The sequence below is a fragment of the Manacus candei genome, unplaced genomic scaffold, assembly GCF_025592945.1.
Source record: "Manacus candei isolate 608988 ecotype Guabito, Panama unplaced genomic scaffold, ASM2559294v1 h1tg000073l, whole genome shotgun sequence".
Lineage (NCBI taxonomy): Eukaryota > Metazoa > Chordata > Aves > Passeriformes > Pipridae > Manacus > Manacus candei.
In genome coordinates, this window is record NW_026138121.1 from 1204505 (window position 1) to 1231465 (window position 26961).

General features: G+C 53.3%; 4 protein-coding genes across 4 annotated transcripts; 2 read left to right on the forward strand and 2 right to left on the reverse strand.

The window, feature by feature from the left end:
* The first annotated feature begins 300 nt into the window (after positions 1-300).
* Positions 301-6866, forward strand: TAF8 (TATA-box binding protein associated factor 8). Its single transcript, XM_051808971.1, has 8 exons — positions 301-360; positions 1428-1584; positions 2179-2277; positions 2546-2608; positions 2982-3106; positions 3418-3565; positions 4290-4432; positions 4832-6866. The coding sequence occupies exons 1-8, from the start codon at positions 301-303 to the stop codon at positions 4973-4975; spliced, it is 939 nt and encodes a 312-aa protein (XP_051664931.1). The 3' UTR covers positions 4976-6866.
* Positions 6867-8376: 1510 nt separating this feature from the next.
* Positions 8377-10859, reverse strand: PIFO (primary cilia formation). The gene is made up of 6 exons (XM_051808977.1): positions 10725-10859; positions 10257-10399; positions 9788-9886; positions 9503-9636; positions 8968-9094; positions 8377-8597 (listed from the first exon to the last, which is right to left on the reverse strand). The coding sequence occupies exons 1-6, from the start codon at positions 10747-10749 to the stop codon at positions 8529-8531; spliced, it is 597 nt and encodes a 198-aa protein (XP_051664937.1). The 5' UTR covers positions 10750-10859; the 3' UTR covers positions 8377-8528.
* A 257-nt stretch (positions 10860-11116) lies between these two features.
* Positions 11117-14852, reverse strand: LOC127480630 (acidic mammalian chitinase-like). The gene is made up of 11 exons (XM_051808961.1): positions 14765-14852; positions 14243-14272; positions 13583-13784; positions 13295-13351; positions 13025-13190; positions 12816-12940; positions 12486-12609; positions 12174-12359; positions 11809-11928; positions 11571-11712; positions 11117-11460 (listed from the first exon to the last, which is right to left on the reverse strand). Exons 1-11 carry the CDS (start codon positions 14787-14789, stop codon positions 11204-11206), a joined length of 1434 nt encoding a protein of 477 aa, XP_051664921.1. The 5' UTR covers positions 14790-14852; the 3' UTR covers positions 11117-11203.
* A 2266-nt stretch (positions 14853-17118) lies between these two features.
* LOC127480632 (acidic mammalian chitinase-like) lies at positions 17119-20547 on the forward strand. The gene is made up of 11 exons (XM_051808963.1): positions 17119-17224; positions 17667-17696; positions 18155-18356; positions 18565-18621; positions 18727-18892; positions 18977-19101; positions 19307-19412; positions 19500-19685; positions 19834-19953; positions 20050-20190; positions 20351-20547. The coding sequence occupies exons 1-10, from the start codon at positions 17200-17202 to the stop codon at positions 20182-20184; spliced, it is 1152 nt and encodes a 383-aa protein (XP_051664923.1). The 5' UTR covers positions 17119-17199; the 3' UTR covers positions 20185-20190; positions 20351-20547.
* Positions 20548-26961: the final 6414 nt, after the last annotated feature.

Below are 26961 nucleotides of genomic sequence, written 5' to 3' on the forward strand. Positions count from 1 at the left end.
GTCACCTGGAGCAGGTGACCCTGCCTTGGCAGGGGGGTTGGACTGGATGGGGGGATCCAGATGTGCGGGTGGGATCCAGGTGTGTGTGTGTGGGATCCAGGTGTGCAGGGATCCAGGTGTGTGTATGTGACACCCAGGTGTGCAGGGATCCAGGTGTGTGTATGTGACACCCAGGTGTGCAGGGATCCAGGTGTGCCGGTGGATCCAGCTGTTGCCGCCGCCCACGTGCTCCCTCCCTGCCCGAACTACAACTCCCACAGTGCCCCGCGCGCCCGCCCGTCCTCGCAGCGCCCCTGGCGCATGCGCACAGCTCCACATGGCTCCAAGATGGCCGACGCGGCGTCCGGCGGCTCCGGCACGGTGAGGGCGGCTCGTCCCCGGGGCTCGGGGCCGCAGTGGCGGGGCCGGCGGCGGGGTCGGGCGGAGCGGCAGTGCCCGGTGCCCCCGGGGAGCGGGGCAGGCCCAGGTCCGGCCGCGGGGAGCGGGGGCGATGGCCCGAGGGAGGGAGGCGCTGATTGGCTGAAGGGCCCGGAGGGGGGCGGGGTTTGATTGGCGCGTGCGGCGGGTTCTTAAAGGGGCCGCGGCCCAAAGGCATCCGGGGGGGATTTAAATGTACTTGTGCGTACATGTGTGTGCACATGTGTGTGCACGTGTGTCCATGCTGAGGTACATGTGCGTGTGTTCCTGCCCTTGAGTCCTTCAGCCCACCCTTGTCCCCATTCCCTGGGGGTGCCAGGGCAGTACCTGCTCCCAGACCCTTCCCAGCACCTGTTCCCTGCCCCTTCCCATCACTTGCTCTTAATCCTTCCCATTACTGTTCCCAAACCCTTCCCATTACCTACTTCTGGGTCTGTCCCAATACCTGTCCCCTGTCCCTTCCCATTCCCTGTCCCCTGTCCCTTCCCATTCCCTGTCCCCTGTCCCTTCCCATTCCTTATCCCCTGTCCCTTCCCATTCCTTATCCCCTGTCCCTTCCTGTCCCCTGTCCCTTCCCATTCCCTGTCCCCTGTCCCTTCCCATTCCTTATCCCCTATCCCTTCCCGTCCCCTGTCCCTTCCCATTCCCTGTCCCCTGTCCCTTCCCATTCCCTGCTCCTGCCCCTTCCCATGCCCTGCTCCCTGTCCCTTCCCATTCCTTGCCTCTTCCTATGCCCTGCTCCCTGTCCTTTCCTATTCTCTGTCCCTGCTCCCTGTCCCTGTCCATGCCCTGCTCCGTGTCCCTTCCCATTTCCATTCCCTGCCCCTTCCCATGCCCTATCCCATCCCCATTCCCTGCCCCTTCCCATGCCCTGCTCCGTATCCCTTCCCATCCCCATTCCCTGCCCCTTCCCGTGCCCTTCTCCCTGTCTCTTGCCATTCCCTTCCCATTCCCTGCTCCCTGCCCTCCCGGCCGTGCCGTGCCGCTGAGGCCGGTTCCGGGTGTGGCAGCGCCCTGGCAGCAAGCAGGCTGGCACCCCGGCCGACAACTACCACCTGGCCCGGCGGCGGACGCTGCAGGTCGTGGTGAGCTCCCTGCTCACCGAGGCGGGGTTCGAGAGCGCCGAGAAGGCGGCGGTGGAGACGCTCACCGAGATGATCCAGAGCTGTGAGTGCCCCGGCCCTCCTCACACTGCCCTCTGCTCCTTCAGTTTGTTGGGGTTTTCTCCCCATTTTTGTTATCTGGTGTTAAAGGGTGTTTTAGGAGTGTTGGTGGCTGGAGTCACCTCTGTGACACTTTGGGTTTGCCCCAGCTCCAAAATATGTATTTGTCTTACTCAGTGGGTACTCATCAGATACTCACAGAGGCTCCACGTGCTGAGATGCTGCCAGAATAACAGAGGAACAACAAAATTCCAGCCATTGGTTCATGGAGTGCCTCTGTTCCTCTCTTTCTGGGTGATATGCTGAGAACCTACTTATTTTTATGAAATCAAGACATAATCAGCTTCTGGGTGGGTTTTTTTTTTCATGCCTGTGATGCAGATTTGCCTTTTGCGTTTGTGGAGAACATCTGACTCTTTAGTCTTTAATGTCTCCATGCTCAAATTTTAAATGCCCAGGTTGCAGGATGCTCCATTCAGGGAGCTGTTTCTCATTCCTTGCCAAATCTGTTAAAAATTCCCATCCCTGAAGCTGGGCTTGGGCTGACACAAGTGTGGGCACTGTAAGAATCAAATATGTGGTGGTTTTGTCCCCCCAGATATCTCAGAAATTGGAAGGAGTGCCAAGTCCTACTGTGAGCACACAGCCAGGACCCAGCCCACGCTCTCGGATATCGTGGTTACTCTGGTGGAAATGGGTGAGTAGTTGGCTGTTCCTGCTCATTCCAGCTTTGGATGTGCTGTGCTGGTAGGAAAATCTGTCCCCTGTGTCTCTGGGGTTTGTGTTCTAAGCCCTGTCCTGAGCCTCGTGCAGGGTGCATGGTGCAGTGTGAATATATACAGTGCATGGTTTTCCTTCTCATGCCCTTTGGAGCCCCTGGAAAAATTCTGGAGAAGCCTGAAAGAAGGGATTTTTGAGCAGGGTAAACTCCTGGTGTGACTCCTGTTTCCTCTTTTGTGTTCCAGGGTTCAATGTTGAAACCCTTCCTGCGTATGCCAAGCGCTCCCAGAGGATGGTCATCACTGCCCGTGCGTGGGAAATCCTTTCTGCTACACAGGAAGCCGGGAATAATCCGGCATTCCTCTCTGCTGGCTTCCAGAGGGGTGACTCATTCCAGAGCTCCTGGAAGTGCAGTTTGGTAGTGACCCTGTGATAGGTGCAGGAAGAGTCACTTCTCACCAGTGTCCTCACTGCACACCAGAGTCCTCGGGATGGTTTTGTTCTCCTTGTATGGGAGGGAGGGGCCAAGTGATCCCTGTTCCCCTCTGGGATGCCAAACAGCCTCCTGGGATGTGCTTGGGCAGGGCCTGGGAATCTGGGGCCCAGCTCAGCAGCAGCACTTTGTGCCTGGCCCTGGGCAGGAGGAACCCCCCTGATTTCTGTGCTTTTGAACTCCTGTAGCTCCTGTGACAAACCAGCCCGTGACCCCCAAGGCCCTGACAGCTGGACAGAACAAGCCTCACCCCTCCCACATTCCCGGCCATTTCCCTGAGTTCCCAGATCCCCACACTTACATCAAGACGCCGGTGAGTGAAAACAGGAGTTTTGTGCTGTTTGGGGGCTGTCTGGAGTCCAGAACAGCAGGAGTGGTGTGTTTTTACTGCAGTGCTGGTACTGTCCATCCAAAACATTGCTTCTCCTGGTTTATACGTTCCTTGGGTTGTGGACGTCCCTTGCTGTCCAGAAATCATCCAGAATCCCTGGATTTCTGGCTGATGGACATCTGTAGCTCTCCAAAAGCCTGTCAGGAGCAGAGGTCAGAGCCTGCCTGTAGCTCCTGCAGCCTTGCAGTGTTCTGACCGTGAGCTGTTCCCTCCCTTCCCTCCCTGCTCCACAGACGTACCGGGAGCCCGTGTCCGACTACCAGGTGCTGCGGGAAAAGGCGGCTTCCCAACGGCGGGATGTGGAGAGGGCCCTCACACGCTTCATGGCCAAGACAGGGGAGACCCAGAGCCTCTTCAAGGATGACGTCAGCACGTTCCCACGTGAGTTTTCTGGGACTCTCTGTGCCCTAAATGTGTGTCCCTGAGCATCCCCCCCCCCACATTGGGGTTCTTGCTGCTGCAGGGAGTGAGCTGTGAATGATCACATTGTGTTATTCCCTGAAGGAAATGAGGAATTTTGTATTTAAAAATACAAATTCGTATTTGAATTTTGTATGAAAACCAAAATAAGGCTTCTACCCTCACTATGGCTCACTGTCTTCTGCTCGTGGAGAAGGCTGAGAGGGGCTAAATTCAAAGCTTATCCCAGTCCTGACTCCACTCCCTGTGACCTTGGAACAAGTAATTTCTTGTCTCTGACATTTTAGTGGTAGTGGAGGCTTTCCTGTTTCTCTGACTGCAGAGCAGTGCTGAGAATTCCCACCTTCCCAAGGCTCACTGACAGCACAGGTGTCAGCGTTAACTGAGAGGGGGACCAAGTGATGCTTCAGCCTGTGACATAATGGAACTTTTGTGGAGGTCAGGAGGGATTTTTCGTGTTGGAATAATGTTGGAAACATAAAGGGGCCTCAGAAAGTAGGAAATTAGAGACTGCTATCTTGTAGGGACAGCATATTTCGTTCCTGATCCCTGGGAGCAGCAGGAAGAGGTGGTGTGTGTTCTAAGCCAGAACCAGCAAAAGTGTTCGTTCTCTTTGTGCTTCCTAATTTTTGAGGGGAGGGTTTTTCTCCCAGCTCTCTGACTGTGGCCTTTTCCCTGACTCCAGTGATTGCTGCCAGGCCTTTCACTGTCCCCTACCTGACAGCTCTTCTCCCCTCTGAGCTGGAAATGCAGCAGATGGAAGAGACGGATTCGTCGGAGCAGGACGACCAGACGGACACCGAGAACCTCCCGCTGCACATGAGCACGGTACAGCCCCCTGAGACAGCTCTTGGGCCCTGCTGCCCTGAGCTTCTCAAACCTGGTTCTTCCCCAGGGGATCTTCTTGTGCTAGAAATCAGGAAGCCTCACCCTTAATGCAGCTCCTTGTGTGCTGCTGTTGATTGTCTCTTCTGCCCACAGGTTGTGTGGTTTGAACTTAGAATTACGGAATGGTTTGGGTTGAAAGGGACCTCAAACATCACCTGGTTCCACCCCCCTGCCATGGGCAGGGACACCTTCCACTATCCCAACTTGCTCCAAGCCCCGTCCAGCCTGTCCTTGGACACTTCCAGGGATGAGGCAACCACAGCTCCTCTGGGCAGAAAGATTTCTAAGCCTTGTTTTGCGTAACTCTGGTTGTTTGGGTTTGTGGGTTTTTTTGTACAGGATGATTCAGGACCTGAGAAGGAAAACGCCTCAGTGTTACAGCAGAACACCTCCCTGGCAGGCAGCAGGAATGGGGAGGAGAATGTGATAGACAATCCCTACCTCCGGCCAGTGAAAAAGCCCAAAATCCGCAGGAAGAAGTGAGGTGGGGCTGGAGTTCCTCTGGCTGCTCAGAGAAGGAGGGTTCAGGAGAGGCAATCCAACTGAGTGGCCCAGGAATGGTCTCTGCAGAGTGAACTCCACTCTCATCCTGGTTTCCAGTGCTCCCTCTCCCCCTTTGCTCTCCTGCTGCCTTGGAATGGCCGATGGTCAGTTGTCCTAAAGGCACTGAAGGGGTCACAGGTGGGATTGTCTGGGAGGACTGGGCTTTGTTTCCACTGTGGGCAGGATTGACTCTCTGAAGAGCTGGGGGACACCAGGGTTGGAGCTGGGGCACAGCAGGTTTTTCCTGCTGCCCTGCAGGCTCTGCAGAACACAAAGGCATCACTGGTGCGTGGCTGCCTGGCAGGCAGGAAAGGAAACTTTGCCATCAACCCTGCCAGGCTTTAATTCTGAGGAATGTGTATTAACAGAGACAGAAGAAACCCAGGGAGGTTTCTTACTTTGCATTCTTGGCAGATAAAAACAAACAGACTTTTCTTTTATAAACTCAAGGTGTCTGATGTGTCAGCAAGGAGTGAAGTGTAAATACAGAGCTAAGTTGGCATTTTATTCTCACTTTGCTGACTGCAGCTGCACTTGGGACTTAAAAGCTCTTAAGTGTGGTGTTTACCCTGCCCTGCTTTGAGATCACTTTCCAGCAGAAGGACTGGCAACATTTCACAGCTGCTTCAGGCTGCTTTTCAGTTCTGTTGTTGCTTTCAACTCAGCACAAGCCCTTGGAGAGTTCACTCCTTCACCAGTTGTTTTGGAACTTGGAATATGGAATAAAGCTGCATTGATTGCAGGCTGCAAGGCTGTGCTAGTGATCACATTTCTTTCATTTTATCCATTCTCAAATATGTGCTTTTATCAACAGAAGTTCCTCTTTTTTCACCCTTTTATTTCCCCTGAGCAGAAGACTTTATTTCAGCAGTGAAAACGGCTGATGAGGGGAGTTTTGTAATTATGAGCTGGTTCTGGAGGGCTTTGCTTTAATTTTCCTTCAACATTTTCTTAGGGAAAATACTGGAAATTTTTTTGACAAAAGACTCCTGTGGTTTGGTCCAGTCTCCCAAGGATCCCCAGGTGTTCATGTTCACCTCTATGCAGTGAGAGAATCCTCCCAGGCTTCCCTCTTCCCCCATCACCCAGGGAGGAGGAAGAGAAAAGGGAATAATTATTTCAGTGAGAATGGAGGTGTTTCTGACAGACAGTCTGAAATTAGATCTCTCAAAAATCCTCTGCGTGTGCCATTGTCACTTCTGCTGGTACCTTGGTTGTACAGAATGACAGGTGTACAGAGACATTGTGTATTTATGTATATATCAAAAGTTCTATCTTTTTTTACTTGGATTAAGGTTTTTTTGCAATGAGAAAATCCCTCGCTGGGGAGGGGAAAGAAGTAGAATGAAAATTGTAATTTTTATGTTCGTAATAAAAGAAATTTTATCTCCTGAGACCAAAACTGGCTGAGTCCTTCAAGTTTTAAAGTGGAAAAGGACCTGAATGGAGCCTGAGTGTGTTTTCTGTGGGGGGTGTGAGAGTAGGAGATCTTGTCTTTCCCTCTGCATCTCTTCCTTTCTCTTAAGGAACATTTGATAGCTGAGAAGGTAGAGAATTTCATCAGAAATGACAACAAAGGGCCCTTTGAAATCCCACCAGTCTGGCAAAAACTTTAGTAGAAGGTTTCTCCAGCCACAGGTGGAACATGGTGAAAAATCACAGGTGCTGCTGACTTTGTTCATCATCTCACACCCCTTTTTCTCCTGGTCAGGTGGAGGTGAAATGCAACATCTGCCATAAATACAAAGGTAGGACCTTAAACAGCCATAAACCCCAGGTTTTAGGACAGTAAAAATTCCAGGGGGTCACACCCCCCCCGTCCAAAATCTTGCACCAAAAGGGGCAGCTGTGAATCGACAGCTCCATCCCTGTTTTGGCAGATGAGTCTTGTGGTTGGGAGGGAGGGAACCAACGTGCCTCAGAAAGCCTGTGAGCAGCTGTTGTGGTACATCTGCGAGAGCTCTCGAAGCCCGAAAGTGGGAAATTGGAAGAATGTATTTTGGGTTTGCAACTGAAACTGGACTGCAGGTGAAATTTGCTCCAGAAACAGGGAAATAAAGCCAGGGAGTTGGAAAGGCTGCTCTGGGGCTGTAGTTACACCCAGAGTGAGTGTTGCCTGCTCTTGGTTGTCCCCTGGGACCACACCAAGGCTGTGATCAGTGTGTGTGAGGGTTTGTAAACATTTATAGAAATCCCCAGGGTTCGAGTGCAGGAAGAGCTGAAGATGAACCCCAGGGCCTTTCTGCTTCAGGCTACATTTACTTTCGTGGCCAGATTCTTAATTAGCAACCTATTGCTTGCTCCTTGCTTGAGAATAGATTCATATTGAGAATAACTTCATATTCTTGAGAATATCTTCATGTCTGTAAGGCCAGAATGCAAAAGTGCATCTTGCAGGTGTCTGGTGTGACCTGGCCCAGCACGGAATCTTTCCCTGGGGTGTTTTGTGGGTGTTATTTTGTGCACAAAGCCATTATACTCTCTCTGAGGGTACCACAAACACCCTCAGCTCTCCTCTGGCTGTGGGTGAACCCCGAGAGGAGGAGATGGGGGTGAGGGGGCTGAGGGGGAGATGGTGCTGCTCACTCCCAGCACAAAGGAGATGGAGCAGCAGCTGAGCTGCCCTTTAGACAGGTTCATTTGGCTCCTCTCCTGTCCCAGGGGGGGCTGGATTTCGGAGGGAAGAGCGTGAGGAAAGCCCTGTTGGGGAGGGTGCTGAGGTGAGGGGTTTCCATGGTGTCGTGGTTTCCAAGCCCCTCACAGCCCCTCGTTCGCTCCCACACCAGTGGGATCAGGGAGAGAACTGGAAGGCTAAAAGCTAGAAAACTCGTGGGTTGGGATAAAGACAGTTTAATAGGAAAGCAAAGGAAAACAAGGAAATAATTCCCTGCTTCCCATGTGCACATATTGAGCACCTCCAGGAGAGCAGGGCCCCATCCCACGTCATGGTGACTCGGGCAGACCAGCGCCATCACTCCAAACGTCCCCCCTTTCCTCTGTCTTCCCCACACTTCATGAACTGAGCATGTTGTCCCACGGTCTGGAATGTCCCTTGGCTCACCTGGGGTCACCTGTCCTGGCCGTGTCTCCTCCCAAACTTCCCCCTCAGTGGGGCAGCACGAGGGGCAGGAAAGGCCTTGGCTCCGTGTAGGCCCTGCCTGGCAATAACACACTCAATAACAAACCCAGGACCAATAAACCTCACTGTAATGTCAACCCCGTGTTCAGCACAAACACAAACACAGCCCCACAGCAGCCACTGGGAAGAAGTTTTAACTCTCCCCCAGCCCAAACCTGCACCCAGAGACAACATCCCCCGGGCGAGGGCTGAGGGGAGCAGGGCCCCGGAGACACCCAGACGAGACAGCCAGCGGCCACAAATCCCTCTGTTTGAGACGATTTTATTCGGACTTTTAAAACATTTGAGACGTTTTATTGGTTCTTTGAGCCTGGTGGTGCAGGTGGGTGTCTCCAGAGGAGGGGGCACAGCCTCTCAGCCGAAGTACAGCTTCAGGTAGGCCGCTCGCTCCTGGTGCTTTTTGGATTCTTTGTCCATGGTCATCTGAAAGACAGCCATGCATTAACAGCAGAGACAACACTTCAGAAAAGGAAGGTGTGAGACGGTGTCGAGAACCTCAGCCTGTGTTCTCAATGAGTTTTTCCTCCCAGCAGAGCTAAAAGGGGCAGTCGAGGCTCTGCTTCGCTTCACTCTGCGGGGGGGAAACTTCCGGAGGAAATTTCTTAATAGAAGGGTTTTTTGAAGGACTGTGGCTGGTTTTGCAAACAGGTGTTTTCTCACAGGAAATCATATCTTGTGCCCCAGGCAGGTAAGGAAAGGATAACAAAACTTAGTGCAGGTGCAAAGTAACGAGGAAATTTCCTTTCTCAGAAGCCTTGAGCCAGGAATAACATCCCCTCATCCCGGTCCTTACCTCCTGTACTTCCCTTTTCACCATCTTCTTTGGTGGCTTGGGCACTGAAGACCAGTCTGGAGACCCAAACCTCATGGGCCAAGTGACTTTTTTGTTCAATGGCTGCTCTATGTTGTAAGTTCCAGGCCTAAGGAAAACAGGCACAAAATGTCTCAATTCTGGAGCTGGTGTATGATGTTTATAATATAGAATTTACCTCAATGACCTGTTCATGGTCATCTAAAATACAGCTATTCTTTAATAGCAATGATGGTGCCATAGAAAAGGAAGACGTGAGATGGTGTTGAGAACTTCAGCCTGTGTTCTAAGTGAGTTTTTGTTTTCAGCAGAGCAATGTGGGGGAGATCCATGGGAGAAATGCATGTTGTGGTGTTCTAGTCATGGTGCTAAGCTAAAGACTAAAGCAGGGGAGCTCTTTGAAGACAAAAAAGCTTCACTGAGAACTCAGTCTCCTATCTACCATCCGTGTCTTAGCATTTCTCTCTGTCAGTACTCCTGCTTATTGTGAAAATTGTAAGAAAATGAGTTATGTTACCCAGGGAAAAGTTCTCTGTCTGGAGGCCTGGATGGAAATCGTGGTGTACTGGAGGAAAATGGGGCATAGGCAGGCTGGCACTTCCTCTTCTCCATCCGGAAGGGCTCGTACGCTGCTGGGCCGGGGGTCACCGTCTGCAGGGGGGAAAACATTTGTGTGGAACATCTGGTTGTGCAAACCATTCCCACATGCTCAGGGCAGCAGCCAGCTGGGTGTTACAGACCTGCTCTTCAACACTTTGGCTGCCCTGAGAGTGTTAAAAACTCAGAACTCCCCGCTCCTCACCAGGTTCCTCCGCATGAAGCGTGGGCCTGTCCTCGCTCCCATCACGTAACCCTTGCTGCTCATGGGTCTGGTGCTCAGGGAGGGCTGCAGGATGGTTGTCTGCAATCCAAAAGCAGAAGTGTCTTACTGGCATTTCAAAGACACTATTTGCAGGGCAGAAGTACAGGAGCAGCAGATGTTATTCCTATTAATGTTATTCCTACTGATGTTATTCCTACTGATGTTATTCCTACTGATGTTATTCCTATTGATGCTACTCCTATTGATGCTACTCCTATTAATTCTCCCATTTTCTCACTGCTGTGGAGCTACATAAGGACTGGTGTGTTGGGAAGGGAGAGGATTTTTTTTCCAGGTTTATGTGGAGACATCCTGGGGTGGGTTTGCAGGGCGGGTGTGGGGCTGGCCATGGCCCTACTGCTCCTGTCCTGTGTCTTCTGCAAAGGACCACAACACTTTAACAACTCACCTCCTGGCCCAGGTAACAGCCTGGCCCAACCAGCGGGTTTCCCCCGACGGCCGCCACCTCGATGCCCAGCCTGTCAGGGGCGTAGTAGTAGGGGAACATCTTCCTTTCCTGAGTTGTCCCAAATGAGACATGCTTCTGCACATCTGAGGGACCCGGAGGGGGAAGTGCCACCAGTGTGATAAACAACAACAACAACAAAAAGATAAAATAGATGTGACCACATGCTGCTTTTTTACCTGAAGTGTCTGCTGCTCTCTGCCTGAGGCCAACCACGCCCTCACCTCCCAAATGGGAGCTTCCCCTGACCCTGGATATCAACCCTTTGGATGCCTGTTCCCTCCTGCCACAAAGGCCTGGCTTTTTCCAGGGGCAGGGAGTCATGAGCAGCCCAGTAGGGGAGCTGTGAGAGAAGAAAAGCCTCGAGCCCCAGAGTCCCCCCCGGGTGCCCCCACCTTGCACAGCTCTCACCCCTTGTCTCCTGCCCTGCTGACATCCTGCCCTGCTGGGCTGCCCGTGTGCTCCAGTCACTGTGGGTGCAGAACAGGGGCTGCTGGAGGCCACGGCAGCACGTGGAGGGTGCAGGGGAGAGCTGAGGGTGAGTAACGGCCCTGTGGAATGTGCTGTGCTGGCTCGGGGGAAGCAGCCCAGGGTTGTGATGTCACGACCCTTCTGCCCCGTTGGCTCCTCTCTGCTCCCCTGTGGCCCCTGGGGTAGGGCAGCAAGAAAGCCCTGGAAAATGCCATATGGGAATTAAATCCAGCTTGTGGATTCAATCCCTTCCCTGAGCACAGGTTTGGGTACCATGGGAGAATCATGAAACATCAAAATATCAAGAACGAGATGAGCTAAAACAGGGAGGATTGTCGCTTTTGCAGAAAGCTTTATTGAATCATTATTGTGTACAGTTGGATCAGGGGGGTCTGCTGGCTGGAACAGGATTAGGAACTTCATGGCCAGTTGCAGCAGGAGCAGACGGGGTCGAAGACGAGGCCCTGTTGGCAGCTCTGCACGAAGGTCTGGCCGTTCAAGCAGTTGTAGAAGTTCTTGCTGTTCTCTGGGTCTGCGTAGATGCCGTTGGCTTTGCCGGTGCAGAAGCCGCTCCCACCAGAGCCACCACTCCCACCAGAGCCACTGCTCCCACTTCCACTGGTGGTAGTGGGGGCCTCAGTGACTGGAGGCAGGGGCTCAGCAGGAGGCACACAGTCTGCAACCAAAGCAGGAAAGGGCTTATTTTTGTGCTGACAGAGTCTCATCCCTCCCCTCCCTTCATGGGAGTTCCCGTCAGGGAGCTGCTCAGGTACTCAAAGCACTCACCACCGTTCTGCAGACCAAGGCCCTTCTTCAGGGTGGAGATCAGGGGGTATTTGCCTTCATTGCAGAAAGTGCCAGTGAAATCATCCATGTCGAGGGCCCAAACCATGGCCCCTCCAAAGTTATTCTTCTTCAGCCAGTCGACCTGTTTGGGGCCAGGAAGAAATCCCGATCAGCCCCGGGAGCTGCTCCTGCAGGAGCCTCCTGCTCCTTCCCAGCACAGCCCCACGTCCCACCAGACCTTGATGCTGAAGCTCTTTGTGTTATCATAGCCAACCCATTCGCTCTCCTTGTAGGCATAGGGCACGTCCTGGGGTTCATCCCAAGCCTGGGTGGCTCCAGAGCTCAGGAGAGAGCAGATCTAGGGAGAAGCACCAAGAGGTGGAATGTTAATTTCAAAAAGGGAAAAGTCCAGGCTCTGCCATTGTCTGGACTTTATTCTCTAGTTTTGTGTCATTTGTCTGGTCCCTGAAAATAAGTAACTTTTTCTTAGCAATTCTATGGACAGTTTTGTGTCTGAGGCAGCCATTCAGAAAGCTCCACGGGTGCCTTCCTTATACATTCCTTCAGATGATTGGAACAAGGAATGTGATTAGACAGACGTACCTCATAGTAAGCCAGTGTCCCAGCCTCCCTGGTGTAAGGTCCAGCTGGTCCAGGGCCTGATGCTGGAGCCCCAACAGAGGTGTCAGATGGGTTTTGCAGGGTGAAGCTTTTTCCGTAGGTTGGGAAGCCAACAAGGAGCTTCTCAGCTGGGGCACCATTGTCCTTCCAGTAATTCATAGCATATTCCTGTAAGAAAACACTCCTGTTGAAGTCTTTGCCCTGGTTTGCAGGCAGGATGATGAATTCCTCAATATCTCCTCACTGGTGCAATCACAGAGCTGAGGCCTGGGGTTCTGTCTCACAAACACTTACGACGTTGAAGTACTTGAAGTCCCCAGTGTCAGCTGGGCCTGTGAACAGGGGGCTGTTCTCGCCAGTGTTTCTCTCCCAGGAGCCGTGGAAGTCGTAGGTCATCACGTGGATGTAGTCCAGGTACCTGTGGAGAGCATTGGCTGTGCCCTGACCCGCTCAGGCACCAGAGCTGACGGTTCCTGCAGCGCTGGCCGGTCACCCCTGTCCCAGCCCGGCCACGGCCCCACTTCCTGCACATCTGGGTCCCTCAGGGGCTCTTTGCACCTTTGACTGCAGCGCTTGCAGGGAGACAATCCAGTCCCACAAGTGATCCCAGGCTTTGCTACTCACTTGCCCAGCTCAGCAATCTCGTAGCCAGCCTGGATGGTGGAAAGTCCTCCAGCCACAGCCGCGGTGACCAGGAGCCGGGGCTGGTTGGTCTGTTTGGCTTCCTGCTCAAAGGCTGCCAGCAATTCCTGAGGGATGCCAAGGAACAGGGCTCAGACTTTACATCTGCCCAGGGCTCTGGCCAGAGCTGTGCTGAGCAGAGCAAAACTCACCTTAACCAGGACAGTGAAGAGCCCCTTGTCCTGGGCTGGGCTGCCCCTGGAGCCGGGGTATTCCCAGTCCAGGTCCAGCCCATCAAACCGGTACTGGCGCAGGAATTTGATGACAGAATTGATGAAGGTCTGGCGGTTCTCAGCAGAGGAAACCATCGTAGTGAACCTGGGCAAGCAGAGCAGGAGAGCGTTGGGCTTTGTTTGGAGCATCTTCCTCCTCTCCTTCCCTTTCCAGGGTGCTTTTATGGGCAGGACATGGTTTGAACTTACTTGGCTGTGCCAAAATTCCATCCTCCAATCGCCAGGAGTGTCTTCAGATCCTTGTTCCTGCAAAGGAAGGACAGGTACCAGAGTTACTGCAAGTCCACAGTAACCTGAGCCACTGTCACTGTGGTCAGAGGAGCGGGGCTGTCACCCTGCCCTGCCCTGCCCTGCCCTGCCCGTCTCTGCCTTCTCTCTCAGCATCCCTCGCCCAGGGCTGTGCAGAGAGCAGAGGGTGAACAACAGGGCAGGACCTGAGAGGAAGAACAAGCCCTGCCCTCTGTTCCCAGCACATACTGGTTCTTCAGGCCGTTGAAGGATTTGTAGAGGGTCTCGTCGTTCCATTCATAAGTGGTGATCTCGTTGTTGTTCATCCCGGCGAAGGCGTAGATCAGGTGGCTGCACAGGCAGGGGTCGACATTTTCGGGTGTGTATTTGCCCAGGCCAGGCCTGTACTGGGCCCAGTTGGTGAAGTAACATGTCAGCACGTAGGCAGTGCCTGTGAGGAGACACAGGAGCTGGAGGGGCTGCCTGCTGCTCCTCAGACACCAGTGGCTTCAGGCAGAGCATCAGGAGCAGATCTGCTGGGAAGGACTGGGCAGAGTTTCCTTCTGGGGTCAGGAGTTCAGGCAAAGGGCACTGGGGTTGCTCCTCCCTCACACACTGCCCAGCTCTCTGGGACACCAAGGGATTTGTTTCCTTCCTCCTCTGTCTCGGGGGATGGGTCGGCCTCGAGGCCTCTGGTGCCCTAAAACTCACGACTCAGGGTCTCTCCCCCAGGCTGAGCCCCTGTGCTGTGCTGCCCCGGGAGGCAGGAGGGAGGCAGGAGGGCTGGCTGCAGAAGGGCCAGCTTGGTGGGAGGCTCTTGGTGTTGGCTGTGCTGCCTGTTTGCCCTGTCTGGGAGTGCTGGGGCTGGGAAGGGTTGGCAGGAGTTGTTTTAGGGAAGGAAGCACCTACCGAGGTGGGCGTTGAGCAGCAGGGCCAGACCTGGGAGGGCAAAGGGAAGAACAAACCTGTCAGTGTTTGCACTCAGAAACACAAAGTTCTTCTGCAAGACTGGGCTGAACCCAGAATAACCTTACCCTGCCACCTCTGTGTTCTATAGCAAACACACCACACTGCGCATTCCCAGGCTGAGGCACCTCAGCCTGGGTAACATTTGTCAAATGATTTCAGGTAAAAGCACAGAAAAGAGAGCAAACAAGTGACCAAGCATTAGTTTGAATGTTAGATTTTTGTTCCAAAGCACATCTCAGTTTCCTACTGCAGTGAACTCTATTCATGTTCAAAGCAGAACAGATCCCCAGCAGCAGCACTAAAGAACAGAACTCTCCCTCCTTAAAGGAGGTTGTGAAATCTCTCCTGAAAAGAGGGAGCAGCAGTTTTATACCCCCAAGGCCCTGTGCAGGCACAGTGGGACAGTGACAGAGCCCCAGCACTTGTCAGAAAGGCAGAGCCCCGGGTTGAGGCGGCACTTACCGGTGAGCAGAGTGAGCTTGGCCATCTTGGAGCAGAACTGATGTGCTGCACAAAGTCTCTGCTTTTGTACCCTTCTCCCCCCTGCTGCCAATCTTGGATCAACACGGGTGGGCAAACATTGCGAGACTTGGCAAAGATCAGCATCACCTCAACTGAAACCCGGACAATGGGCCTGAACACTCCAGCTGGAGACATCACTGGTGGTGGGTCGTGCCATGTGCTGGTGTTGCAAGAGCAGCTGAAGAGCCAGATTAGATTTCTGTCATTGTTTGGAAGTTCGTTCCCAGCCCAGGTTTGTGTCCCCGCTGGGACTGGGCAGTGACCGGTGGCTGAAGGGTTTGACCTTGTGCTGTCCTTGAGTCCTCCCACGGCCGGTGGCACTGCCAGCAAAAGGGTTGTGCTTTACAAGGGTTTGGTCTCCTTGGTGGGACCAAGTGAAGGCAAAAGTGAGCAGGACTTCAGTCCCCAGCACTGGGCATTTTGGAGGACGTGGGAACTGGGCTCACTCCCTGTAGGCACAGTGTCTGTTGGGACAGAGGGGCTTTGGGGTCTGAGTCGTGTCTTGCCCACACCAGTTGAGGTGGTGTCACTTCAGGGACACAGAAGGGGTTTCCTTATTTCTTGGAGCTCAGGCTCTCTGGGAGGGAGCTCAGAGACAGAGCAGGTTGCATTTCCCTTCAGACTTATCCCCCCCTCTTTTTGCTCAGATGTTTCCCAAAACCAGAGACCTCTCTGTTGCCGAGGGTTCAGGTTTTTCCTTAGGTTTCTGTGAAGTCCCATCGAGTCAAATTACCCAAATGCCTCAAAATACTCTTTCCTCATTTTCATCTTCTCCCCAGGCAGAGACTCAGCAGCTCTTACCCTGTGTGAGGAGATAGGTGGTTTCTCCCCTTTTGCACCCTCAGGACTAGTGCAAATGGCAAAGGCACAGTGGGCACTTGGCCAGTGGCCCTGCTCCAAGATGTTCCTTTATTCCTGTTCAGGTGACATGAAGGTGACTTCCCAGTAGGTCACCCAGGCTTGGCTGAATGGGAGCCTGGAAAACAGCCTCAGAGTTACCCACGTCACACGTTGGGTGACCTGCAGATTAAAGTGTGTTGGCCTGACCCTTTGGGTTTCCTGCAGGCACTGGGTGTCCTGCGACCGATAACAAGACAACCACCTCCAAGGGGGATTTTTCCAGTGTGTTTCTTGGTTGATAAAGTAGCATAGTATAAATTAAATTGGAATAGATTTGGGAAATCCCACCCTCAGCAACCTCTGGAGCCTTTTCAGGTCTGTTTTGGTGTGGAAAGGCAAGCTCAAGGACACTGATTTGCATGTGGTGGTAACAAATGGCAGTTGGTCAAGTCCTGGAGTTTTCCTTCAGGACTTTCCCTGCCTTCTTTCTATCTAAAGAAAGGTATTTTTCCATGGGCTCCCTGGGAATGGCAGTAGGTAATTAAGGGCAGAAGAACTGGTTCCTGATAAAAGGATTCAAGTTAAAAAAGGGTCAAGTCTGCAGAAGGGGACCTCCCACACTGTTCCAGCAGCTGAAGTGTTGGATTGCAGAGATCCACCACTCTGGGTTGTTTCTGCTGTAGTTTCCCTCCACACACCAACTAAAATTGTCATTCTGCTGATTCTGTGGCTGTGCTGGAATAAGTCTGTCTGTCCTTCAGCTGCCTGGGCTCTTTTCTGATGGGTCAACGGAATGGAGACCCTGATATTCCAGTTGTTCCTTTCAGAATGGTTCCTTCTTACTGTGTGCAATTAGATCAGAGGGGTGACAAGAAATAATGCTTCTCTGAGAAGAATATTCTCTTCATAAGGGGGAGAACGACTCAGCAGACACTGACTTGGTTTTCCTTTGGTGATGGGATACCCTGGGCTTCCCTAAGGTGACCACACGGGGGCAAGAGCCTACTCAGACCCCAAAGCCCCTCTATCCCGACAGACACTGTGCCTACAGGGAGTGAGCCCAGTTCCCACGTCCTCCAAAATGCCCAGTGCTGGGGACTGAAGTCCTGCTCACTTTTGCCTTCACTTGGTCCCACCAAGGAGACCAAACCCTTGTAAAGCACAACCCTTTTGCTGGCAGTGCCACCGGCCATGGGAGGACTCAAGGACAGCACAAGGTCAAACCCTTCAGCCACCGGGCACTGCCCAGTCCCAGCGGGGACACAAACCTGGGCTGGGAACGAACTTCCAAACAATGACAGAAATCTAATCTGGCTCTTCAGCTGCTCTTGCAACACCAGCACATGGCACGACCCACCACCAGTGATGTCTCCAGCTGGAGTGTTCAGGCCCATTGTCCGGGTTTCAGTTGAGGTGATGCTGATCTTTGCCAAGTCTCGCAATGTTTGCCCACCCGTGTTGATCCAAGATTGGCAGCAGGGGGAAGAAGGGTACAAAAGCAGAGACTTTGTGCAGCACATCAGTTCTGCTCCAAGATGGCCAAGCTCACTCTGCTCACCGGTAAGTGCCGCCTCAACCCGGGGCTCTGCCTTTCTGACAAGTGCTGGGGCTCTGTCACTGTCCCACTGTGCCTGCACAGGGCCTTGGGGGTATAAAACTGCTGCTCCCTCTTTTCAGGAGAGATTTCACAACCTCCTTTAAGGAGGGAGAGTTCTGTTCTTTAGTGCTGCTGCTGGGGATCTGTTCTGCTTTGAACATGAATAGAGTTCACTGCAGTTGGAAACTGAGATGTGCTTTGGAACAAAAATCTAAACCTCAAACCACTGCTTGGTCACTTGTTTGCTCTCTTTTCTGTGCTTTTACCTGAAATCATTCCAGAAATTTTACCATCTTCCCTAGAAACCCTCATGTGCCTCAGCTTAGGAATACAGAGTCCTGCACAAGAACTTTGTGTTTCTGAGTGCAAACACTGACAGGTTTGTTCTTCCCTTTGCCCTCCCAGGTCTGGCCCTGCTGCTCAACGCCCACCTCGGTAGGTGCTTCCTTCCCTAAAACAACCCCTGCCAACCCTTCCCAGCCCCAGCACTCCCAGACAGGGCAAACAGGCAGCACAGCCAACACCAAGAGCCTCCCACCAAGCTGGCCCTTCTGCAGCCAGCCCTCCTGCCTCCCTCCTGCCTCCCGGGGCAGCACAGCACAGGGGCTCAGCCTGGGGGAGAGACCCCGAGTCGTGAGTTTTAGGGCACCAGAGGCCCCGAGGCCGACCCGTCCCCCAAGACAGAGGAGGAAGGAAACAAATCCCTTGGTGTCCCAGAGAGCTGGGCAGTGTGTGAGGGAGGAGCAACCCCACTGCCCTTTGCCTGAACTCCTGACCCCAGAAGGAAACTCTGCCCAGTCCTTCCCAGCAGATCTGCTCCTGATGCTCTGCCTGAAGCCACTGGTGTCTGAGGAGCAGCAGGCAGCCCCTCCAGCTCCTGTGTCTCCCCACAGGCACTGCCTACGTGCTGACATGTTACTTCACCAACTGGGCCCAGTACAGGCCTGGGGAGGGGAAATACACCCCCGAGAACATCGACCCCAACCTGTGCAGCCACCTGATCTACGCCTTCGCCGGGATGAACAACAATGAGATCACCACTTATGAATGGAACGACGAGACCCTCTACAAATCCTTCAACGGCCTGAAGAACCAGTATGTGCTGGGAGCAGAGGACAGGGCTTGTTCTCCCTCTGGGCCAGGGCAGGGCAGGGGACAGCCCCACTCCTCTGAGCACGGGGACAGTGGCTCAGGGTGTTGGGGACCTGCTGTTCACGCTTTCCACCTAAAGGACGGGGCCTGGAAAGGCCACAGCTCCACCAAAGCCTTGCAGTAACACAGGTTGCTGTCCCTTCCTTTGCAGGAACAGAAACCTGAAGACCCTGCTGGCCATTGGAGGATGGAATTTCGGCACAGAAAAGTAAAATTCAAACTATCTCTTTCCAATAATGGTGCCCTGGAAAGGGAGGGAGAATGGAAGGAGGCCCCAGTCTAACCCCAACTCTCTCCTGCTCTGCTTGCCCAGGTTCACTACGATGGTTTCCACCCCCCAGAACCGCCAGACTTTCATCAACTCCGTTGTCAGATTCCTGCGCCAGTATGGATTCGATGGGCTGGACCTGGACTGGGAATACCCCGGCTCCAGGGGCAGCCCAGCCCAGGACAAGGGGCTCTTCACTGTCCTGGTTAAGGTGAGTTTTGCTCTGCTCAGCACAGCTCTGGCCAGAGCCCTGGGCAGATGTAAAGTCTGAGCCCTGTTCCTTGGCATCCCTCAGGAATTGCTGGCAGCCTTTGAGCAGGAAGCCAAACAGACCAACCAGCCCCGGCTCCTGGTCACCGCGGCTGTGGCTGCAGGACTTTCCACCATCCAGGCTGGCTACGAGATTGCTGAGCTGGGCAAGTGAGTAGCAAAGCCTGGGATCACTTGTGGGACTGGATTGTCTCCTGCAAGCGCTGCAGTCAAAGCTGCAAAGAGCCCCTGAGGGACCCAGATGTGCAGGAAGTGGGGCTGTGGCCGGGCTGGGACAGGGGTGACCGGCCAGCGCTGCAGGAACCGTCAGCTCTGGTGCCTGAGCGGGTCAGGGCACAGCCAATGCTCTCCACAGGTACCTGGACTACATCCACGTGATGACCTACGACTTCCACAGCCCCTGGGACGGCTCCACTGGCGAGAACAGCCCCCTGTTCAGCAGCGGCAGCACCTTCAGTGTGGTGAGGACATTTGGGGAGCCTCTGACACTGAGCTCCTCTTCCTGCCAACAAAGCCTGGCACTCACTTGAACCGTGGGATTTTTACAGGAATACTCTATGAACTACTGGAAGAACAATGGTGCCCCAGCTGAGAAGCTCCTGGTTGGCTTCCCAACCTACGGAAAGACCTTCACCCTGCAAAACCCCTCCAACACTGGGATTGGGGCCCCAACCTCGGGCCCTGGGCCAGCAGGACCCTACACCAGGGAGGCCGGGCTTCTGGCTTACTACGAGGTACGTGTGGCCCTCACCTCCAGACACCCAGAGCAGCACAAACCATCCTCTGCCTTCCCAGCCAAGAGTTCTGACCCCAGGCAACACTGCACAGGCCCTTTTTGGCAGGTCTCTCTCTGACTTGTCCTGCTCTGCCCTTCTTTCCTAGATCTGCTCGTTCCTGAACACCGGAGCCACCCAGTCTTGGGATGCCCCTGAGGACGTGCCCTATGCCTACAAGGGCAACGAGTGGATTGGCTACGACAACACGAAGAGCTTCAGTGCAAAGGTCTGGTGGGACGTGGGGCTGTGCTGGGAAGGAGCAGGAGGCTCCTGCAGGAGCAGCTCCCGGGGCTGATCGGGATTTCTGCCCGGCCCCAAACAGATCGACTGGCTGAAGCAGAACAACTTTGGAGGGGCCATGGTTTGGACCATCGACCTGGATGACTTCACTGGCACTTTCTGCCATGAAGGCAAATACCCCCTGATCTCCACCCTGAAGAAGGGCCTTGGTTTGTGACCAGTGGTGAGTCCCAGCAGGAACACGGCCTTGGTGTCCCTCCAGCAGCTCCAAAGGGCAGGGGGTGCTCGGAGCGCCCTGGGGCCATGGAGAGAGGGCAGGGAGGAGGGTCCCTTCCAAACAGAATCCCTTCCCAAGGGCAAACTGCTTCCTGCTTTCTTTTCAGGCTGCAAGACCTGTGAACAGTCCAGTCCTCAAGTCCCTGTAGCTCCTAAACATGGAGGCAGCAATTCAGGGGACTGGCCATGAAGATCCCAGTCCTGTTCCAGCCAACAGACCCCTCTGACCTAATTGCACACAATAAGAATGATTAAATAAAGCTTTCTGCAAAAGCAACAATTCTCCCTGTTTTAACTCATCTCATCCTGACTATTTCCATGCTCTCGGCTTCCCGACAATCCTGTGGGCTGTGCCTGGGAACAGCAGCAATTAAAAACGCCAACAGCAGGTGTCAATGTTGCCCACTCTTCCCAGCCCTGTGGATGGAGCGATTTTCTTGAAGTCTTCTGCTAACATTTCCAGAGGAAATGTGATTGCGGGGCAGAAAGCTCAGTTCTTGTTCCTCTTTGTTTAATCTCAAACAGAGATCTGGGATTAAGAGGAATTTTTTAGCACTTTCATGTAGAAATGGAGCACTTTGATAAATCCATTCTTTTTGGCCATCTCAAGTGTTTAAGTCACCTGCTTATCTATCTAACCAAGAATTTAAGCTCAGTTTCTGTCTCTTCTGCCTTTCCTTACCAGCACAATAAACATTTACTGCAGGAAAATGGGCTTGAGGGGTCAGTTTAAAGATAGAAACTAATTGGAGCTGAGCGGGACATGCAGGGGAAGGAATAGGCCATGCAAGCCAAAACTTGATTAGGGATGCATGGAGCATCATTTAATCATGGAGCCTGGTTAAAGAGGCCTCTCTGGGCCTCCTGTGGTGATATTGCCAGTCTCTCAATGGCTTAACAGCTTTTAATGACTGAGCTGTACTTGGGGACTACTGACCTTCTTAGATAAACTGTCCCCTCTCCAGGAGTGTGACAGAATGAGGGAAATGCAACCACAGTGTCAGTGGCCAAATATGTGCAGAGCTGGCCCACATCCAGCCTGGTCTGTGTGCACTCGCTGGAGCTGCTGCCACTCCAATCCAGTGCCTGTAAATGGAGTCAGGAGAAGGCTCTCTCCCACCTCCCAGTCGTGGAACCCCCACACATGTCCATCAGCACACAGAGCTGATGGAGCTGATGGTGTAACAGGAGCTGTGCAGGGAGGTGGCAGGAACACCAGCAGGGCTGGCATCTGCTCAGCTGCCTCGTGGAGGGCTTTCAGAGGGGTCTGGGAGCTGGCCTGGGCCAAATTTCTCTCTCTGTTCCTCCAAAACAGATCGTTTGGTGCGCCTGCAGGGCGCAGGTTGCAGCTGCCGTGGGATCCATCCCGTGGGAAGCCCTGGCTGAAGATCCAGCACCGTGTAACACAGAGCCATGGAATCATTCAGGCTGGAAAAGACCTCCGAGGCCATGGAATCCACCCTGTGCCCGATGCCCACCTTGTCACCCAGCCCAGAGCACTGAGGGCTACATCCAGTCCTTCCCTGGACACCTCCAGGGGTGGGGACTCCACCACCAACACGTTCCATCCAGCAAATCTCTGGCATCTGGTTTCGTTCAGACTCATGGCAAGAAAGCCTTAAAGCTCCTCAAATTCCCTCCTCCTGAAGACAGCAGGTCTTGGCCAGGAGGCTCCACGCAGACACCGTTCAGGGCAGCCAGGAGGGACTCATCTCTCTCTGATTCTCATGACATCAGGTCCTTTGTTGGAAGGTCTCTATTTTTAAGCTGTTTTCCCCAGTCCCAACTCCTTGTTCCAACGGCTGGATCTGCTCTGCTTCACACCCGTCTTCCTCTGGCATCTGGTTTCCCTTCTCTCCACAGCTCATTGAGTGGAACTAAAGAAGTGCTGATTTTCAGATACCAACCATTCCCTGCTCCCCAGGGAGATTCCTGCCTCCTGCATGCACATTCCCAGAAATACCATCTGACTCACTCTGATTACGAAATGCTGCAGCCATTTCCCACCCCTCTACTTCTAGAGTGTGGTTAGCTCACCTTTTGTCCCCAGGGATATTTTATAGGGATTTAGAAGAGTTTTTTTCATGAGGATTTGATGCAGTGCTGCAATTGCCCATTGTATATTCTTCCCTCACAGCACATCTTTCATCTTTCCTCTTTCTCTCTTGGCACTAAACTGCTATAATTAGGCTCTGTAAACGAATCTCAAGCTTCTCTGATGTTGTGAAACACTCAAACTCGATTTCTGACCATCCTGTTCCCCAAATAGACCTTGACTCTGCACTGCAGGCATCTCCCTGACGTTCCCTGGTGCTCGGGGTGGAGGCAACGCGTCCCCCAGCTCCCTGTGGTGGTGAACTCCAGGGACCAGGGTGCTCTGTCTGCCTGGGAATGGGCTGCAGATCCTCCCACCTAGTCCTGTATCCAAGTGTTAGTCCCTACATCATTGCCTGGTCTGTTGGCAGGTGAGAACAGGCCTTGGAAAGGCTCCTGTGTTCACCTGAGACAGATCCACAAATCCCTCACCTGCACGTGAACGTCTGTGCCCAGCACAGGTGGGTGCAGGTGGGCACAAGGGGCTGCAGAAGGGTTGGATGTGCATGGATGGACTGCACAGGGGTGTTATTGTAGCTCAGGAAATATCACATGGAGAACTGGAGCTTCCTTTCAGCTGCTCTGGATGGTTCCTTATTTTTGTGGACCTTACGTTCCGTGAAATTTTTTTCATAGTCTGATCTTTCAAAAATTGGATTTATTAAAGCATTTAATCTTCAAAAATCCACTTAAGATTGGTAACGCATATTACAGCCTGAACTAATATAATCTATTACTTAGGAAAATGTCAGCCCTGAGCACACAGATCTCCACCTCCCTGCAGTCAGGGTTCCAAGGGGCAGGTTCAGCCATGGAACATGACCTGTTTTCCCCATCCATCCTACCCCGACAATCCCCATTATCAGGAAAGAACCAGATGCCCTGGAGTGGGAGCTGAGACAAGCTGGGAGTGCTGGGGGCTAATCCTTCACTGAACTGTGGCTGCCACTGGGCCGGACACGGACGCTGGGACACTGTCCTGCATCTCATCCAGTGCTCAGGAGCTCTGCTCCTTGCCAGGACCTCAGAGCAGGGAACAGGAACTTCCTTTCAGCCCCGTCCTTTTCCCTCTGAACCCTTCAGAGGATGCTCTGCCCCCACACCACCATCCCAGCTCATCTAATTACTTACTAAGCTCTTTTTCTGGTTAGCCAACATCTGCCCATTTCCAATTAATCCGTGTTCACAAGCTCAATAACCTGAGCCATCTGGGGAGGTAAGAGAGATAAGCTTCCCATTAAACATTTACAGGACACAACAGGAGTACTGAGGCAACTGTTGCTGAGACAACCCAGGCAGGGAGGGGGAGCAGCTGATCCTGTGCCTCCAGCGGCCACCGTGCCAGGGAACCAGGAAAACAAAATTTAGGGGTCTAAAAACGGATGTGGACCCTCACCCCCCCTCCCCAGGGCACGGGCTCCTCTCACTTACACCCACGAACGCCCTTGCTTCATCACAATAAAGGTTCTTAAAATAATTCAATAGCATTTCGGGCCCTGGAAACCCGAGCAACCAAATAGCCTTTAAATTAAACATTCGGTCCTGAAGCAGCAGCTCCAGGTGCCCTTCAACCCACAGGGCTTAAAATAGCCCAGAAGTCAGGCTGACCCCCAGTTCAGCTTTCCTGAACGGGGTGAAACGTGGCCTCGATTCTAAGCAGAGACGTTATCTCTGTCCCCACACTTCAGCAGCCACTGGCCTTGTTTTGCAAGAACAGTTTTGTTTCCCAATCTTGCTGGATGGGGTTTATCTCCCCAAGCACCTCCACCCTTTTTCCCATTCAGAGTTTCTGGGGCAGCAAGGGAACAAGATCCTTTGCCAGTATATCCCATTCCCTCAGGTTAGTGCAGCAGAAGGGGGGAGCCTAAAAACCTTCATGGAAACGAAGGAGCCTCAGGAATAAACTCAGAAATTGAGAATATTTGAGTGTGTCTCAAGATCCAGGGAGAGGGTTGGCAGATTATGTGGAGTTTAAGGGTGTGGAGTTTATGGGGCCACGAAATTCCACACTTTGAATCCTGTGTCCAGCTCTGGGCCCCTCGCTCCAAGAAAGACATTGAGGTGCTGGAGCATATCCAGAGATGGGAATGGAGCTGGGGAAGGTACAGCAGCACCTTTGAAAGAGCCTATCTTTCTGGATACAGGAGGTTCCTGTCCTGGGACAGGGGGTTGGAACAAGCTGATGATCTTTCAGGTCCCTTCCACCCCAAACCAGTGTGTGATTTGATGTGTCACCCCGAGAGGATTCAGCCAATAATTCTGAATATTGCAGACATGGGAGAAAACCCGTTTAGGCTGAGAACTGCCGTGAACTTGAAAGCAATAAAAGGGAAATTCATCAAAGAAACTCCCAATTACTGCAGGCCCAGGGCTGTGCTGCAGGGAGGGAACACTGGGAACAGCGTGTGAACCCAGTTCGGCTGACGGGGGAGTGGGGAAGCTGCACTGGGGGTACTGCCCTGGGTTTAATCCTGTATTCCTGGCTGTCACTGTGGGGACTCTCCTGGGGCTGGCCTGGGGCTGAGAGAGCCCTGAGAGGCTGCCAGGGCTCGGGGGGAGAGAGGGAAGCGGAAGTAAAAGCGTTCGTGTTATAATTTCTTGTAGCAGCCGTAATTCCTCCTCACGGGGCAGACCCGGGGATGGGGGTGGGAAGGGGCCCCCCTTTAGTTTGCTGACCCTTTATTTTACCCACAGAGGAGTGAACACCCCCTTGTCCCATCCGTGGCTGGGACATGGAACATGACCTGTTTTCCCCATCCATCCCACCCCGACAATCCCCATTATCCCTGAGGAAAGGTGCCCTGGACTGGGGTGCCCCACACGGAGCTGCCCTCTGTGCCTCCCTTCCCTTCCTCCCTCCCTTCCAGGCTGGATGCATTCCCTCTTCCAGGCATCCTGGCACCCTGAACGTGCTTCCCACCGGGAGCCCTTTGTTCCCATGCCAATGTCCATAAAAACTGGAAAACCAGCCTGTGCCCCCCCCCCCAGCAGCACCCCTGGAGCTCCCGGGGCTCCAGCGCCCCGGCCACGGAGGGATGTCCATCTTTGGAAGCGGCTCTGCTCCCCAGCCCACTCCCCCTGCCCTCGTGGGAGGCTTTTGCTGTGCTCTGTGGCTGCTCCTACGTCACTTGTTTTGCAGAAGCTCTCGCCAGCTTCCTGCTGAGGAGCTGGGCCTGCTGACGTGCAGGGAACAGCCACGTCAGGCAGGGCCGGGAAGGGAAACGCGGCCCTTTTTTGGGTGCAGACGAGAGCAGAGTCCACTGGAGAGCACAGGGGAGGGCTGAGATTCGGGAACAGCTGGGCTCTGTCAGTAACTCAGCACTAAGGGCTTAAACAACCCCCGGGATAAACACACTCCAGGGCTGGCAGACCTCCCTCTTTTTTTTTTTTTTTTCCTCAGCTCAGCACAATATTTTCCTTTCTCTTTTAAAAACGTTGTTTCGCTGCTAATAATTAATTGGAGTGGAATGCTTTTCCAGGGTTATATTTGGATTTGCTTCTCCAATGGTGCTCCCCCATCCCACCCTCTCTAAGGCAGCTGGGTCGTTTTTTTGGAAGTGGAAAGGGTCGTTTTCCCTCCACAAAACTTGGGAGGTCCGTGTCCCGAGGCAGAGCCTAAACTGGGGCACTTTTGGGGGATCCAGCAGGCTGTGTGTGTGGAGAAAAAAGAGCTGGAGCAGCAAAGCAGAACCACTTCATAACACACCTTCAGTCTGGGGCTTCGAAATGCCTGGAAAAGGGGGATTAAAAAAAAAGGGAGGCATCAAATCAGAGCATGCTGACAGTGGTGTGCTATTCAGAGCAGGTTATATATTTGCTCAGGTGTTTGGAAATCTGAGCAGTTTACAACAAGTCTTTAAGACAGGCTGAAGTCAAACCCCCACCTGACTGCTCCTCAGCTCCTGGGAAAACCCCAAGCCAGACGCAGAATCCCTGGCAAGGCACCTTTCCCTGGCACACACGTCCCACCTGCCCGGCAGGGCTGTGCTCTCCCTGCCTCCCCTGCAGCTCTGACGTGGCTGCAAAGTTCCCCCTTTCATGTGGGTGGCTGTGAGATAAGACACACGCTCTGCTCTGGGCCTACGTGGCATGGCTCAAAAAAACCCAAAGAAATGGGGGGAAAAAATCCAGCTCCCAAGGTTCCAGGGCTGGGAGGAGGAGGAGGGAGTCACCTGGGAGCAGATCCCACCCCAGCACAAACAGCCCCAGCTGAAGGACAGCCACGGTGCTGCTCAGCTGGAAAGTCCCCGTATCCCCAGCCCGATCCAGGAGTGTGTTGCCATCACTGGGATCACACCCAGGGCTTTCATCTTACCTGGGAACCTGCTGAGCAGGGTCAGAGAGCAGGAGGCAAAGTGGGTCCATCAGGAAGGCTGCTGGTTTTCTCACGTTGGCCGTGGTGTGGTCAGAACCTTTTCTGTCCCACGTGTGATGCCTTTCTTTGCATAGTTAAAGCTGCATAAAGTGTCATTAGGCAGCCCCGTGTAATTAAGACAATCATGTAAGGTAAGCACCCCACAGAGTAATTGTGGCCAATTTTTCGCATACCCAGGGGCATTTATAGAGTCCAAGGTGGCCCTTCAGATGATTTACTTGCTTACATGTCTCTGAAGCACTCAGATGC